This window comes from Pongo pygmaeus, chromosome 1, assembly GCF_028885625.2.
Source record: "Pongo pygmaeus isolate AG05252 chromosome 1, NHGRI_mPonPyg2-v2.0_pri, whole genome shotgun sequence".
Lineage (NCBI taxonomy): Eukaryota > Metazoa > Chordata > Mammalia > Primates > Hominidae > Pongo > Pongo pygmaeus.
Genome location: NC_072373.2, coordinates 222,623,314 through 222,640,049, shown reverse-complemented (window position 1 = coordinate 222,640,049; position 16,736 = coordinate 222,623,314). Strand labels below are relative to the sequence as shown.

At 38.6% G+C, this 16,736-nt stretch overlaps 1 protein-coding gene across 10 annotated transcripts in view; it reads right to left on the bottom strand.

Annotated features, from left to right (window-relative positions):
- Positions 1 to 16,736, bottom strand: part of RERE (arginine-glutamic acid dipeptide repeats) — a 466,306-nt gene that overhangs the window by 254,520 nt on the left and 195,050 nt on the right. For 7 of the 10 annotated variants that reach the window (XM_063668254.1, XM_054440862.2, XM_063668267.1 and 4 more), the window contains 2 exons: positions 14,804 to 14,874; positions 5,067 to 5,192 (listed from right to left, as the gene is read on the bottom strand). In XM_063668254.1, coding sequence (XP_063524324.1) covers positions 5,067 to 5,192; positions 14,804 to 14,874 — 197 coding nt within the window. The remainder of the gene's footprint in view (positions 1 to 5,066; positions 5,193 to 14,803; positions 14,875 to 16,736) is intronic. The other 3 variants (XM_063668280.1, XM_054440900.2, XM_063668287.1) reach the window with 1 other exon arrangement.

Here is a 16,736-nt window from a genome sequence, read left to right as displayed (position 1 = left end):
TCTTAATATCTTTCACTAAAATCAAATAGAAAAAGCAATGTCTCATGATCTTTATCAATGGTTATTTTTGGCATATTTAATGGGGAAGTATGCCAAAGCAGGGAAGCCACAGTAAATAATGAAAAAGCAATATAGCCTCTATAAACTTCTGCACCACTAAAAAAGCAACCAGATTGGAGTTCTTTCTAAGCAACAAGTAGGTAACAAACTAACACAATCAGCATTTCCAAAAGAGCATTTTATAATAAATTTTCATTTTTAATTCTTCAATGGTACCATAGTATCAAGCATGGAAAGCACTAATGTTAGAAGTGATACTTACTAATGGTAAGTGACTTACTTCAGCAAAAATAACTCTATTAACACTGGTTTGACTGAGTTCAGTCGAGCCTCCCACCTCAGCCTCCTGAGTAGCTGGGACTGCAGACACATGCCACCACACCCAGATAATTTTTCATTTTTTTGCAGAGATGGGATTTCACCATGTTGTCCAGGCCAGTCTTGAACTCCTGAGCTCAAGTGACCCAACCGCCCCAGCCTCCCAAAGTGCTGGGGATTACAGGCGTGAGCCATCATGCCCGGGCTGAGGTGAGGTTTTAAATGACAAACAGCAGAACCTTCACTGTTTTTAATCTTAACTTTTAAATTATTTTCGACACCTAAGCAATCTACTGATTAGCATCCATAGTCAAAAAGTATAGATCCTCTTTCCAGAAAAATGCACATATATAGGAGACTTTGCCAGCAATTTCGGGATGTTCACAGACCCTCTAAAACTCAAGAGACTTTATGGATTTCAGATTAAGAATGACGAGAATTTGGGCCGGGCACAGTGGCTCACGCCTGTAATCCCAGCACTTTGGGAGGCCGAGGCGGGCAGATCACAAGGTCAGCAGTTCGAGACCAGCCTGGCCAAAATGGTGAAACCCTATCTCTACTAAAAATACAAAAATTAGCCAGGCATGGTGGTGGATGCCTGTAATCCCAGCTACTCCAGAGGCTGAGGCAGGAGAGTCGTTCGAACCCGGGAGGCAGAGGTGCAATGAGCCAAAACCGTGCCATTACACTCCAGCCTGGGCGACAGAGCAAGACTCCATCTCAAAAAAATAAATAAAGAAAGAAAGAATGACCAGAATTTGTATAATTCAAGTCTTATAGGATAATAGACAATGCTTAATGTATGCTTGCTATATGCTAAGTATGGTGCTAAGAAATTTAATGAATTATTTTATTGAATTTTTGCAACAACGCTTTGTCATAGACAGTAGTATTATTATACCCATACTACAAGTGAGAAAACTAAGAGTTAGAAAGGTTAACATATCCTATGTTACCAAGAAACATGTCAAAAGAAAAAAAAGTTCCCTAATGGAAAATGCACAACAAAAATAATGATTTAAAAAAAAAAAAAAAAAACACACACATACACCAGGCGCGGTGGCTCACACCTCTAATCCCAGCACTTTGGGAGGCCTAGGTGGGTGGATCATGAGGTCAGGAGATCAAGATCATACTGGCTAACACAGTGAAACCCCATCTCTACTAAAAATACAAAAGAAATTGCCGGGTGTAGTGGAATGCACCTGTAGTCCCAGCTACTCGGGAAGCTGAGGCAGGAGAATTGCTTGAACCCAGGAGGTGGAGGTTGCAGTGAGCTGAGATCATGCCACTGTACTCCAGCCTCGGTGACAGAGCAAGACTCTGCCTCAAAAAACAACAACAACAAAACATACACAGCCAGGTACAGTGGCTCACGCCTGTAATCCCAACACTTTGGGAAGCCAAGATGAGAGGATCACTTGAGGTCAGGAGTTCAAGACCAGCCTGGCCAATAAGACAAAACACTGTCTCTACTAAAAATACAAAAACTAGCCAGGTGTGGTAGCCCACACCTGTAATCCCAGCTACTCAGGAGGCTGAGGCAGGAGAATCACTTAAACCCAAGAGATGGAGGTTGCAGTGAGCCGAGATCATGCCACTGCACTCCAGCCTGCACAACAGAGTGAGACTCTGTCTCAAAACAAAAACAACAACAACAACAAAACACTACACAAATAAAACAGTTCAAACCACCCCTACAACTGTCCTATTATGTGTGTTAACCACTCAAAAGAGGTCAAACACAAAAAGATATGGCTAAAAGAATTAAGATGCTAACTAATATCCTCACTAGTCCTTGATCTTCTAGTGAGGAAGAGGATGGGTGCAGCCAACATGATTCCTGTCCTCCAGAGCCACACCCTTGACAATGGAGATAAATGTGCATGTATGTCCCCTTGAAAGGTTGTACCTTTCCTGCTTCGGCTAGAGCCTCTGTCATGGTGCCATGTGGTTTCTATGTAAATCAGCTGGCGGGTAGAATCATTTCTGACCAGTTTAGGGAGGTTCTGGGCAATGTTATCTTTGCCTTCCTACCTCCCTCACTACTCCCTCCCCACCACTGAACACAGTACTTTTTACTAGAAAACATCCAAGCTAACAGATTCTCAGTACAAGTAAAAATGTTGCCTCTCCAGCAGATAGAAAAATGAACAGATAAGTTAAAACTTACAAAATTAAATCTGATGTTTATTCCATCATTAGTGTAGAAACACAGATCACATATACCTGAATATGCAAAGAAAGTTAAATTATGATGCAATCAATGCTATCCTATAAAAACTAAATTAACAAAAATAGTCTATTAGGGAAGACATCTGGTGTATCATGGCAAGAAATGTTAATGATATTGTCTGCAACCCTGTAATCAATTTTTTCTCCCAGCAGCTCTCTCATCACACTGTATTAGATCTGTGTGCCTGCAGGATTTATGAGAGCTCCACATATGGGGAAGCTTTGCCAACTGGATCTGATTCAGATCCAGCTCAAATGACTTTGGCAGCACAAAGCATCATTAAAGAACAATCAATACAGTTAGCTTTATGTACCATCATCTTGACTGAAAGATTTATCCTCTCACTACAGAATCTCTTACACCTACATATAATGTACCCAAGTGCTCCACCAGTAATGAACTTATTTAAATCATCAGTAGACACAAATATTTTTATTGCTAAAAAATAAATACTAATCATTAATTCTAATATAAAAAGTTTACCAAAAAATTAATGTTATTATGGGGAAGACTTAAAATCCATTCAGCAAATCCTGTTGAGTATTACAGTAAATAAAAGTATTAATAATAGCATCCACATTGATTAAGAAAATATCAGCCTGAAAGTAAAACCTACTTTTTAGATATATGTGGAAATAAGACATATCGGTAAATAAGACATATTGGCAATTGGTAAAGGCTGAAGCTTTAAAAGTAGGTAGTCACGTTGGGAATCTACTAATTTCTCCCGTAAGACGTCAGTCTTTCTCTGGGAATTAAAATTAGACTTTTATCTACACTACACTGGGTTCTGTCTCCCACCGTAAGACAGAGAATTCCAAGGTTTCCATAATGTGAAACCCCCACCCCTTTTTTTGGTATGACCCTTGAGTAATTACATCAGCAAATATGTAAACGTGTTATGCTGTTGCAACAATTACTCCTGATTTGGTTACAATTATCAATATATCATCTCTACTGTCTCGGTCCTCTTCATCTTACCCATGAATGGCGGCCCTAGCCTCCTACTTGGAACTTTCACCATCTTTCCCCGTTCCACACTGCAAACTGCTACAGTCAATCTTCTTAAGCAGTGGTCTGCAAGGTGGCTTGCCTAGAATAAAAAAGCTTACACAAGCTCTCTACTGCCTATTACACAAAATCTTAACTTTGCTAACTTTGAAGATCCTCTATAATCTAGCCCCATTTTATATCTCCACAACCTGCCTCCCAAAATCCACTAACCTGTGCTCTTCAGTGATGTCCTGCGGGTCATCTTCTCACAACTCCCAGACTCGTCAGCCTCACTGCCTGCGTTGCTTATAAGGACAGGCTGCCATGTACACCTGGAAGGCTCCTACACTCTGCCTATCCACTTCTTACTGATGTGTGAAAAACATACCCAGATCCTCAAAACCTACCCACCTTCACAGAACTTCCCCAAGTGCCACAGCCCATCTGGAGCACTTTCTTTTCTTCGCCCCAAGATATTAACATTCTACACTGCAACTGAACAATTCACCGTATATTGACAGTATCTTGCACTGTGTGTGTCTAAGTGTGAGAGAGCTTGCTATCCTCTTGTATTATTTGCTAATTCAGTATGAACTGGGGTGCCACAGTCACTTCTTTACACTGACTTCAATGCTTAACTAAAACCACACTTCTTTTATATTAACCCAGTAGTCATTCAGAATAATAAATACTCGACTTTCAGAAAACATTACCATTAAATCCTCCATTAAGTCCTACCATTAAAGGAAAAAAAAAGAAGACAAGTGTGAACTTTCCTAAAAAGGGAGATGCACTACACGATAATAACCCCTATGGTCACCCACACGGGTCCCTGTGTTTTAAGGGATAAAACACTACAGATACTTAATCCTGCTGCCTCTTACACATCCCTCAGGACCACCACTAGTAACAGAGATGAATAACCAAGGGATAGCTGTTAAGAAGTATAGCTACAGCCCGACCCAAGCCTCTTGAAGTGCTTATTCTGCATCTAGCACTGAAGAAAAGCCTCGCTATTTCTGAGCAATACCCTACAAAATGTCACCCGAGAGGACAACACCCAAAATAGTTTAGATTGGCGGGCCATGAGTCCCAATGAGCCTGGGGAAACGCACATTCCACACTTGAACTCAAACTTACCCCCTTTTTTCCCCATTTCAGTTGCCAACATCCATACTCGCTGCTGATTGCCAGCTCCTGCTCCTTGCAGCAGCCCAGCATGCTCTCTGCTGGTGCCAAAATACCCTTCCACCAAACCCCGCTAACTTCTGGAACTGTCCTAGAGGGGTAAGGCAAGTCCCGTATTTTGCTTCCTCTGTGCATGTACTTGTTACTCCTTTAAAAACACATGTAATACAGCACATTTTAAAAGGGGCTCTGGGGAGGGAGGTAATATTCCTATTTTATACCCTATGGGATATAAAATACTGATAGCTTTTAAAAACGGGATTCTCCTTACCCCTACAGGCCCTCTCCCGGCTTCAGAAAGATGCTGTGGTGGCTGTGATGCCACCGGCAGAGAGCATGCTGGGGGGTCACACAAAGCAGGAGTTGGAGATCTGCAACAGGCCTGGGAGTTGTGGACCTAAAAAAGAAAACAGTTTTAAGTTAACGTGCCCAATGCCCCATCATGCCCTGGTTATTAGGGGCACGCAGCACACAAGTCGGTATCTGCAAAAACTCTTTAGCAGATGACCTCTGAAACCTCAGATAATTTGTTCTACCACTAAAGTTAACCTTTTTGCATTAATCAAAGCTGTTACCTTATTTCAGTGTGAACAAACATATGACCCTTCTGGCTCCACACTTTAATCCAGGTCCTATCATAAAGCAGTGTGGTGTGTGCCCCTCAAAATAACCAAGTTAAGATGTGAGATAGTGCCAAAGCACAGTTAACAGCAACATGCTATGCTTATAATAAAAACAGAAATGCAATGGTGTCAGATAAACACAACCGTAAAATGAATCACAAGTGGACAAACTGAGCTTTCAGAAGAGTTTCTAATGACAGAAGCTAGAGACATAAGACATGTACTTAATAAGGAAATAGGGCATTTGGGTGGCCAAAGAAAGGCCCTGCCATTTTCTCAAAGTTCAAGTTTAACTGTGTAAAGCTGAAGGCAAAGTAAATAGACAAAGGCCCCAAAACAGAGGGAAAAAGACAACATTCACATGAGTTATAATTTTCTCCAAACGCCCACAAAGTGAGTATAATGAACAGGCACAGAGCATAAAGTTCCAGAAAGACATTACTTATTTTTATAGGCAAAACTAGTTTAGTATGTATCACGTGTCTTTTTTAAAATTAACTTTGAAAACATTTAAAAACCAGGAAAAAAAAAGACTATAGAGCAACTTCTGAAAGCTAGCACAGTATACCTCAGAAAACAGTTTGAATATGTTCCTTTTCAAATATTTTAAAGAGCACATAACATTTTTAAACCAATTTCATGTGGTTTTCAATGAACTAAAAAAATCCATAAAATCCCAATATTTATATAAGAACCTGTCTTACGGTTGTCTAAAAATTACAGGTGAACAACCTTTTAAAATTAAATCATTATTAGGGCGTCCTGTTCCATATTAATTCCCTTTGAAAAGCAAAGGGCAATTAACAACTTTCTGTAAACAAAGATTTTAATATATTTCATTAACTATTTTTGTAAGTCTCTTAAGCTCCCTACACATAGACACACACACACACACACACAAAACAAAACAAACACCAGGAAAATAAGCTAATGTTCAGAATGTTTTATCATGATCATTTTCTTTTCTTTTTCTAAAGATGACCATCTAGAGTACATCCTGGGTTCTACACTAAAATTTCTGTGCAGTCAGTCTCTGATTGTCATGGCCTCAGTGATAGTATAGCTGACAGAGTGTCAGCAGCCATAACCTTCTCACCACACACCTTCTCCCCACCATCACCAACACTGCAAACTCCAAATTAAAGATTCACTGTGCACTTGAATGTACAGCATATTCAATATTTTTTGCCAGAAGCATCAAAATAAAAATGGACTTCTGGATAATCTCTTCCACTAGGAATATGACTGCCCAAACCACTCAAATCCTTAAATTCAAATTAAGGGTTTTAAATCAAAAACACCTGGTAAAGCATTTCCAGACACTTTGGCATTATTTTAAACATGCAAATAGTTCAAGTAATTATTAAAACATTTTATGCATTTTAAAAAGGCATTTTTTTCAAAACAAGTCATTGTTCTCACACACGAAATGAGAAAGCGTTGACAGTATCTGTTTCCCTAATTTTTTTTTAGTACTTCTAATAGGTTTTTCTTGGACTATTGAGTTGGTTCTTAACGCAAGCATCCATATATACATACAAATTACAAATTTCCAATTGAAAAGAATTAAGTTTGAACAAGACTTTACCAATATTCTTGCACAGTAGATGGCTGCAAATATCAGATTGTCTCAACCTTTCTTAAGCTCCTTTAAAATTAGAATACCTAGTTTTCTGCATTGAAAAAAATTTCACATATAGATAACAATTTTAGTAAATAACATTTTCAGAAATATATTTTATGGAAATATATATAATTAAACAAAACTTTTTCAATAGTTTCTTAGAGTCCCTTGACCCAAGTAAATTAGAAGAAAATGAATTACCCAACCTCACAGTAGTAGTTAAACACTAAAACTTAAAATCCCAAGTGCCCGACCCTGACTGGCAGCTACGAGTGAAGACAAATTGCTGGGAAGCTCAGAAAAGGGGGCCAGCAAAATGCTGGGATTATTTATTCCCAAGGCCTCATTTTGATTTCCACTTATGTTAATACCACTCTGTCCATTTAGAGGTTGACATCAGTATCATGCAAAAAGGATGTGGTGGTTCAAAAAACTTTCAACACCATTACTCCATAATTGTGGCAGGAGGGGAGTATAGATATACAACCTCCTCTGACTGAGTCCATCAAACTCAGGGCTAATGAATTCCATCCTGCTTGATGCAGTGGTTCATGCCTGTAATCCCAACACTTTGGGAGGCCGAAGCGGGCAGATCACGAGGTCAGGAGTTCAAGACCAGCCTGGCCAACATAGTGAAACCCCGTCTCTACTAAGAATACAAAAACATAGCCGGGGGTGGTGGCAGGTGCCTGTAATTCCAGCTACTTGGGAGGTTGAGGCAGGAGAATTGCTTGAACCCAGAGGCTGAGGTTGGAAAGAGCTGAGATCATGCCATTGCACTCCAGCCTGGGTGACAAGACTGAAACTCTGTCTCCAAAAAAAAAAAAAAGAATTCCATCCTAACTCTTGCCTCTTAAAGAATTAAACATTAGAAATCACAAATTTATATGCGAAAAGGCCACTTGGTCCTTGGATATAATAGCTGAAAATACTTGATAACGAACTTTAAAGTTTTTACTTCATTATCCAACACTACACAACAAGTCACAAAGGCGTAACTGGGTGATACTGACCTTTTTATATGGTACAAGCCAAGAAAGTAAAGAGAAGAAGGAGCTATAGAAAGAAATACTCAATTTTGCAGGCCTACCTTGAAGGACTGTCGAAAACAAAAACAGAAACAACTGACGTGTCACACAGAAACAAATCATCATAGCGTAAGGCATTTTTCATAACAGTTGGCCTTTTCTGGGAGGTTCACATGTATACTAGGCCCTCATTTATCTTTGCTGAAAGTCAGTCATATGGAAAACTCAAAACAATATAATGATGCCTAAAAAATGTTATGACTTAGGCTACATTCATTCAAATTCGTGAAGAAAACAAGAAACTGAATTTCCTTCAAGTATTTTAAAAGAAATAAAGTTTTATTATTTCTATACATTACGCACTGCAGGCTAACCAAAGGTAATTGAGTAGACTTCTTTGGCTTGTTTAAGAGAATGTTAATTTGTTGTTGATGTATGCACTGTATCAAACAACTACTACTAAAGTTTTTTAAAAATACTTATCCAGTGAATTTATTCCACTTAAATGTTACTTCATTCAGTATTCAATAAATACTTACTGTGAACATTACAGCCAGCCAATGTGCTAAGCACACAATACATACATCAGTGAATAAAAAGCATAAACCTAAGGTACCAACTAAACATCAACATCAGAATCAGTGTCATTCTATGGGGCACTGGACACTTTGTAAGTCTGACCTTTTAATCTAAAAACAATCTACTTGGCAAGGTAGGTACTTTATATCCCAACTTCACAGGTAACTAAAGAAAGTTAAGAGGGTTAAGTGTATTTCCCAAGGTCAGGAAAGATGGCAACTGATGGACGGAGAATGTGAACTCAGACAACCTGATGTCGAAGTCCGAGCTCTGAACCTTGGCAATCTACCATCCCTCATCTCAATCCCAGAATAACAGATCCTAAATTCTGAATTAGCCATGTTCAAATTATATGGACCTTCCTGCCCACCCCCACAACCAAAAAAGGGCTCTAATACAAGATTTACCTCCTTTTAAACGAATGCCCATTCCGTGAAATGTCCATACACTACACCTTCTGTGCTAAGTGGTAACAGCCAAGCTGGGATTAAAGAAATGCGGCCGATAATGCGTAAGTCTGATAAATTAAGTCACTGTGTGTACACTTGAATGTGTGCACAAAGAGTATGTGTAATTAAGTCGCTATCTGATATCTACCAGCATCATCTATGGTCCTAATAAGAAAAGAAGACATAATTACTCATCCTCAGTAAGTTTTTATTACAAAGGAGGAGAAATAGCTTCTTGTTACTTTTAATCAATTTTTAAGAAAATAAATTTGGTGGAGGGCAGGCAATCTCAATGGCAAGTGGAACCTAAGATGAAGTTAACTTCTCTGCAGCCCTTCTGCTGTTGTATTGTCGGGGAAGGCATGAATAAAGGGTAGTGAGTAGCAAACAACTTATGAGTACAGACCAGGGATCAGAGAGAAATTCCAAGTGTTTTTCCTCCAACTGCTCACATTTGACAATGAAACGAGAGGGATATGGTATTAAACGATAAATAACTTGGCCCCCACATTCACAGCAATAATGGAAATGTGCATTCTCCAAGGTAACTAGTAGTATGCATCCTTAGCTATTCCACATTCAGAACCAGCACTTAGAAAGTAGGCTGTTAGGGACACAAATGATACAGTGGCATTCTCATCTATGCAGAACCGTAACAATATGTCGAGCCCAGCTAACCATCACCTGAAACACTTTAACATCCCTAACTATCACCCCCAACTCTAAGGAATCTCTGTATCTGGCTTAACTTTAAGGACAATTTTCCAAGTTTTAATAAAACAGTTAAGGAACCAAAATGAATCAATGTTATTAACCCTAAATAGTTCTTATAGCTACATATACTACCTAGAAACTCATTTGGTATAAGTAACAGCTGAAACACCTATGTAACTTTAGGAAACCAAAAGCATGTTTTCCTCTACTGTATGAATGACAGCAATGCAAGAATCCACACTGAATTTCCATGGAGAATATTACAGGAGTGAGTTTGCTTACTTATCTGTGAATAAAGAAAGGTAGTAACTGCTACAAGGAACTACTTACTATACAAGGAGCTCCTCAGTGTTATACGGAATGAAAATCAGTGTCTCCATGACCTTGTTAGCATTCTCGGACTCCATGATTATTTCCAGATGGCAAATTATTTGTATTATACTTCTTAATGCCTGGGTTTCCATAAAAATATGATTTTATTGTTTTTTGTAAACACACAAAAGAAATCATTTATTTTAGAACTAAAGTGAATGAATGCCCTTCTTGTCAATCCTATTCAGAATGTTCTCCAAAGAAGACTGACATCCAATAATGCCACAAGTTGTCTGTCCACTTAGAATCTAAGATCACTGAGGGAATGAACAATATTTTATACTTCTTCAATCTCCCTTTAGGTGCTGAGTTCCATAAAGAACACAAAGCTGGTATTCAGTAAATGCCTGTGGAAGGCCCTGATTACAGCCCAAAACATTCCTATTTGCACTCTGTGATATAATGCTCCTCAATGATACTGACTCATTCAGAACAAAACCCTAAAACTAACTAAGTCACATGGTGACCTATAAAAGCTACGGGAGGGCAGCAGAAGGGTTGGAGATGTTAACCTAGGTTCTTTTCATTGCAATTCATGAAGATCCACTCAAGCTAGCCCAGATGAGAGCTCTTTACTCAGAGCGAACAGGATAATCTAAGAATCCTGTGGGAAGAACATCAGTGCAGTGGGACCCAGGAGAGTCAAGGAAAAGACGGTTGTGCACACACTTCCCTTGGCAGTCTGCTGCTCTTCCCACAGCTTCCCTGTCCTCTGCTTTTCCCAGTTTCCTACCCTAGCAAGTGAGCTTGCCTATGCCAGCCCTAACCTTGTTCTTGTCATTCAGGTAATTCTTTGTTTATTTTTAATTTTTACAGATATATTAGGGGTAATTCTTGATTATCTATTCACCTTTCCCCTCTACTAACTACCTCAGTCTCTCAGTTTCTCAACTCTAAATTCTAAAAATGAAATTTGGCTCAATTAATCTTTTCATGCCAGGCCACAAGGATCACAGACTGTCATTCCGTATTACTAGTCCTTCAAAAAGCTAAATAAAGACTTTGCCGGCTATTTTACTATTTAGTTCAGAAATCTACAGTGTGAAGCGACCTTTTTAATCAACAATACTTCTTTCTCCTGCTTCTAAGTGCGCGCTGTCCATAATTCTTCCGTGCCTCTTCCGCTCGCCTGGGCGCCTGCTTTTGACTACTTCTTCCATAAATACTCTGGTCAGCGCATTCAAACAAAATCAGACCTCTCCGTCTGTAAATAAGCCCAACCAAATGAATACTTCCTAAGAGGATGAAAGCTTCCTAATAGAATACATAATTCCTACCTTTAAAACCTCATAGCCTCCACCTACGCTGTGGAAGTGTGGGCTCGAAATACACCTACTAGTGTAGGACGGTGGTGTCCCTATGTGTTTTGATGGTTGAACATTAATAAAGCAGAAGCCATGGATCCTATCCCCAAAGGCAAGATAACCACACAACCTATCATCCACACTCGGACATTTTTGAGAGTGAAAGGGGAGGCTGTTTAGTAGTCTGGCAGGACAACAGACAGGGATCAGGACATAGAGGCAGCTGTGTTCTATACCACAGACTCAATTCTAAGGGAACGCAGCAGCAGAGTTGAGAAGACAACCCAGGTCCCCACATAAAATACAAAGACCCTTCTCCTTATCTCATATAGAGTTATTTCATGAAATGTGACCCAAGGCCCTCGGTTCAATACACTGCCATTATTCTAGTCTCGGTGACTGGCGGTAGATGTCTCCTCCTCCCCACGCCTCACCTCATTAGCTTTTGTTGTCTTTAACATCGTAATTGTACCTACTAATCTGTATCATAAAGGGCATTCACCCAGTTACTTTTACAGTGCCCAAACATACTTTATACACAAAATTTCACCATGGCAAAGGGATTCTCATTTATAGTACAAACAATGAAACACATCTCTCAGTTATAACCCCAAACCAACGTTTTATTTTATGATTATTAAAAAGATAAAATATCTAATTACTCAACATTTCAATGCTATCGGGTTTTTGTTTCTTTCATTGGTCCACTAGTCATGTTATTTGCTGTGAGCAAAATCAAATTCAATTTCTTCTTCTTTTTAAAATCTTGCAGAGAAACAAGGCTTATTTCCTTCTGCTCATCTTTTACCCTTACAGCTTCAGTGAACTGAAGGAGAAAAAAATCTTGATCATTCTCATCTATTTGATTATCTTTTAATAAGTACAGAGAAGTAAGAAAATAAGAAAGTGGAAATAACTATATTTATTCCCAGAGCAAATATTTCATCATCTGTTGTTCTTACACAACTATGAGGATGTGCTGAATACAGAACCTCCAACAAAAACATGAGAAACAGCAGTGTGTGATTTAGAAAAAGGTATCTAAACATACTGCACCCTACTTCCCACATTGGTTTTGTAGACTGCTTTAATGTGTTGTATTAGACCAATACTGACAACAGAAGCTTCAGCTTTTATTACTGTTAATACCCTGAGCAATTATCGTAACTCAGCAGGAACCTCTGCCCAGAACAGCAACTATCACATTGTAATCAGCATTTCATAAGAGATGCTGTTCAAACATGAAGGCAACTGCTAATGTGCAAAAACTGTACAAAGGGGGCTCAAGATCTAATAGGTAAATTAAAAATATTTACAATTTTATTTCACAGCTATATATTTTTCACAGTGCACTGATGTTTGGTTTAGTAAAAATCACACACAAAGACAATGGGCAGGAAAAGGGCAGTAGCAGCAGCCAATACCAAAACAAAACTCTTCAGGAATAAGGCTACACCCGTATTTCAGGTGTCAGTGCTGTATCTGTTTAAAAAAAAAAAAAAAAAAACACTTTCGAAGGAAAGATATAATAAGTAGCAAAGACCTCTAAAAATGGTTTTTAAAAATTCATATAGACATAAAAACTGGATAGAAAGCATTTGATTTGCAAGATTAAACTGCAAGGCCACCTCGCAATGCAACCAAGAAAGTTAAAAGCCGCCTATCAAGAATAGATCCATCTTAGAAGTAAATAGCACATTTGACTTCATCTTAAAACAGTAAGCATGCAATAACTTAAGCAATAACTTTTTAACAAAGAAAAATACATGATTTTTTTTTTTTTTTTTTTACTGAATATACTAATTTGGTACTTGGGCCATTAAAAATGATAAAAAACAAAGGAGATGCAGAGAAAGATCTTTTCAAACTACATTTCTTTAGATTGAGATATATACAACATATGTCAGAACACAAATACTGTCAAATTACAAAGGGTGTTGGAAATAAGAGCATTCACAGACAGTGATACACATCTCTACAAAGCTAAGGAATTAGGAATTCTCTACGCCTGAGAGTACAGACAGTGGTTCACAATCTTCAAAGTACTAGGATCCCTTGTAAGATCAAAATGTTTCAAAAGATTCCCAAATGATACTACTTCAGTAGTATTTCAAATACCAATTGTTTGAGGAAAATAACAAACAAACAGTGGTTCCTGCCAGGCATGGTAGCTCACGTTTGTAATCCCAGCACTTTGAGAGACCAAAGCAGGCAAATCACTTGAGGTCAGAAGTTGGAGACCAGCCTGACCAACATGGTGAAACCCTGTTCTCTGCTAAAAATACAAAAAAAAAAATCAGCCGGTTATACTGGCACGCACCTGTAATCCCAGCTACTCGTGAGGCTGAGGCAGGAGAATCACTTGTTTCCGGGAGGCAGAGGCTGCAGTGAGCCAAGACTGCACCACTGCACTCCAGCCTGGGTGACAGAGCAAGACTCTGTCTCAAACAACAACAACAACAACAACAACAAAAAATAGTGGTTCTTAACTGTGTATTGCTTTTAAATAAGTGAAATTTTTAAAAATCATAAAGGCATACTGAAAACAGGCTGAAAAATCGCTGTCCAGACGTGTGAGATCAATTTATTTATATAAAGCTTAGCATATTTATTTGCAGACCTCTGCCAAATCTCTGCAGACATCCAGGGATCCAAAGCCTAAAGTGTGAGAACCACTGGCCCTAAAAAAGCGATTTCATAATGAGGAACATCAACACTTAAATATTCAGGAAGAATTTTTAATGAGAAAGTACAGAAGCTATGTCCTCACTTCTGCAACACATGCACTAAAACTGGAAAGAAAGTATAACAGCTTTACCATGCCCAAGCCAGACTTCTTTCAACCGCTACCCTGGGAAACCCCCACAACAATTTCAACATATACTCCACACTTGCCGAAATATTGAAGGAAGTGACAGGTTTCCACTGGAAACTATTCTCTGACCCGTTTATACTATTTCCCCTACTCATCAATTTACTGAATTTACTTTACTTCAGGCTCTTAACAATGGCTGAGAAGAAACAAGCTACTTCAGAAATTCAAGGGACTATATGAAATTGTCAAAACAGTTACTAAAGGGATAAAAACTTCAGAAATACTGTTTACAATATAAGCATTATGAGAGTAAGTGTTACAAAGCTGAAAAGATGGAACTAGTAACCCTCATTTCAGTGCTACTGCCATGAGGCAGTTAGCACTCAAAAGATGAACTGGTAACCACGTCAACAGCGATGGAGTAACAATAAGAGATAGCCAATGGAACTGGAAAAAGAGAGAATACAGAGCAGAGTGAACAGCACATTAAAAACGCTTACCAGTTTGAAGTCTTGAATGCTACAGATGAAATACGGTGTGTTTGGCCTCCGACTCTCGATATACACACAGTCTTTAAAAGAAAAAGAAATTTTACAACAATGGCATTTACCTTTAAGGAACAAAGACAGGGCCCATAAAGCCACTGCATAAATAAATAAATGACAAAGCATATATCTTTTATTGTAAATTTTTTTCCAAAAGATGATATTAAATTGTAAATATCTTTAGGCTAAAGGAAAACAGCCCTTTGGTTCTTTCTGATTATTTTTCTAATGATTTAAAGAATCTGATGAAGCCTAAATTATTTTCTTCAGAGTCCCTGAAGAAGGAGGGGAGGATTCCAAGGGATTATCCATATTCAGATGAAGACATTTAGATAAAAGAAACCGCTTGCTCAAGATCACACATCAAGATGAAATCTTGAGTATCTTATTCAGATAGATGTTCACATGTCTTCAAAAAAGAGAAACGGCTTTGCCACATGCTACTATATTTGTAATAAATATTTTGTGAGGAAATAAATGAAATACACAAAGATGACTAGCCTGAACATGCTACTACAATGACCTTTTCAACTAATCAAAAAGAAAAAGAAAACTAATCTCTTATAGACAATTTGCCATTACATTGTACCCTAAACACATTTTATTTTCTAATTGTAAATAAAACCAATGCCACTAATCAGAGATGGAATAAAGTAAACCAAATTGCATTTTCTTCAGGGAAGAAGGGTGCTTTCTTAAATTACATTTGACATGGCAGTGGTTGGAAAATAATTTTTGATGCTCTCAATGACTGGAGTGTAAAGCATTGCTTTTTTTTTTTTTTTTTTTTTTTTTTTTTTTTTTGGCTGGTCTCCAACTCCTGGGCTCAAGTAATCCTCCCACCTCAGCCACCCAAAGTGTCAGGATTACAGGCATGAGCCACCATGCTTGGCCAAGGTTGCTTTTTAAAATGCCACGTTAAGACACTTAAATAAAAAGCAATGATTTGAAGGAAAGCAGTGGCTATAGAGAGAGTTAACCTCCTCCTACCTCCATATCACAACCTGAGATCTTCATAAAGCTTAGGTCAGGAAAGTCTACGTATTATTTACTGAAAAGTAAAGGCACAGGCAATCAAATCTAGGAAGAGTGACCATAATGCCCATTCATTCATTTTGCATAGACAGGGCCTCACTATGTTGCCCAGACTAGTCTCAAACTCTTGGGCTCAAGCTATCCCCCTGCCTTGGCCTCCCAAAGTGCTGTGATTACATGCATAAACCACCACGGCCAGCCCATAATGCCACTCATTTTATACTTCCTCTGGACCCTTCAGAATGAGTGTGTCTTAGAATAATTTAGATGCTTGACAACACGGGCAACTTCCTCTACTGCCTCATTTGTCTTATGCGTTGAGAGCCAAGAAAAAGCACAGAAGTAGCAATTGGGAGTCATCACAAGCCCCAACAGACCAACTAAGACAATCATGAAGAAAGTCCTCACAAATGAGTACATTCCAAGAAACTTTCTGCAGAACATCAGGATCTTTGTACCTACCCAAAAGGCACTCCAGAAAAAAAGAAATCTCAATGCCAACTATTTAGGCATTCAGAATTCCCCAACTGATTTCTCTACTCAAAGATGGACTCAACAGAGATTTAATCCCTGAATCCATGTAAAACAGTAGCTCAGGAATGAACAGTTGACTAAGCTTTCCCTATCTTGTTCCAAGGTCCCAGATGCTAAATAACTCTGCTTCAGCATTCAGGCAACATCAACTTAACATACTAATCATCTTAAGGGACAAGCAAGAGAATTCTTCCCACCACAGTAGATCATTCTTTCATACTCCTACCTTGGTATTCAAGTAAAAACAGAAGAAACTCAATTCCCTAGATAAAAACTGTAGCTCCAAATTACACAATTTTGGAACAACCCAAAGTTCTTA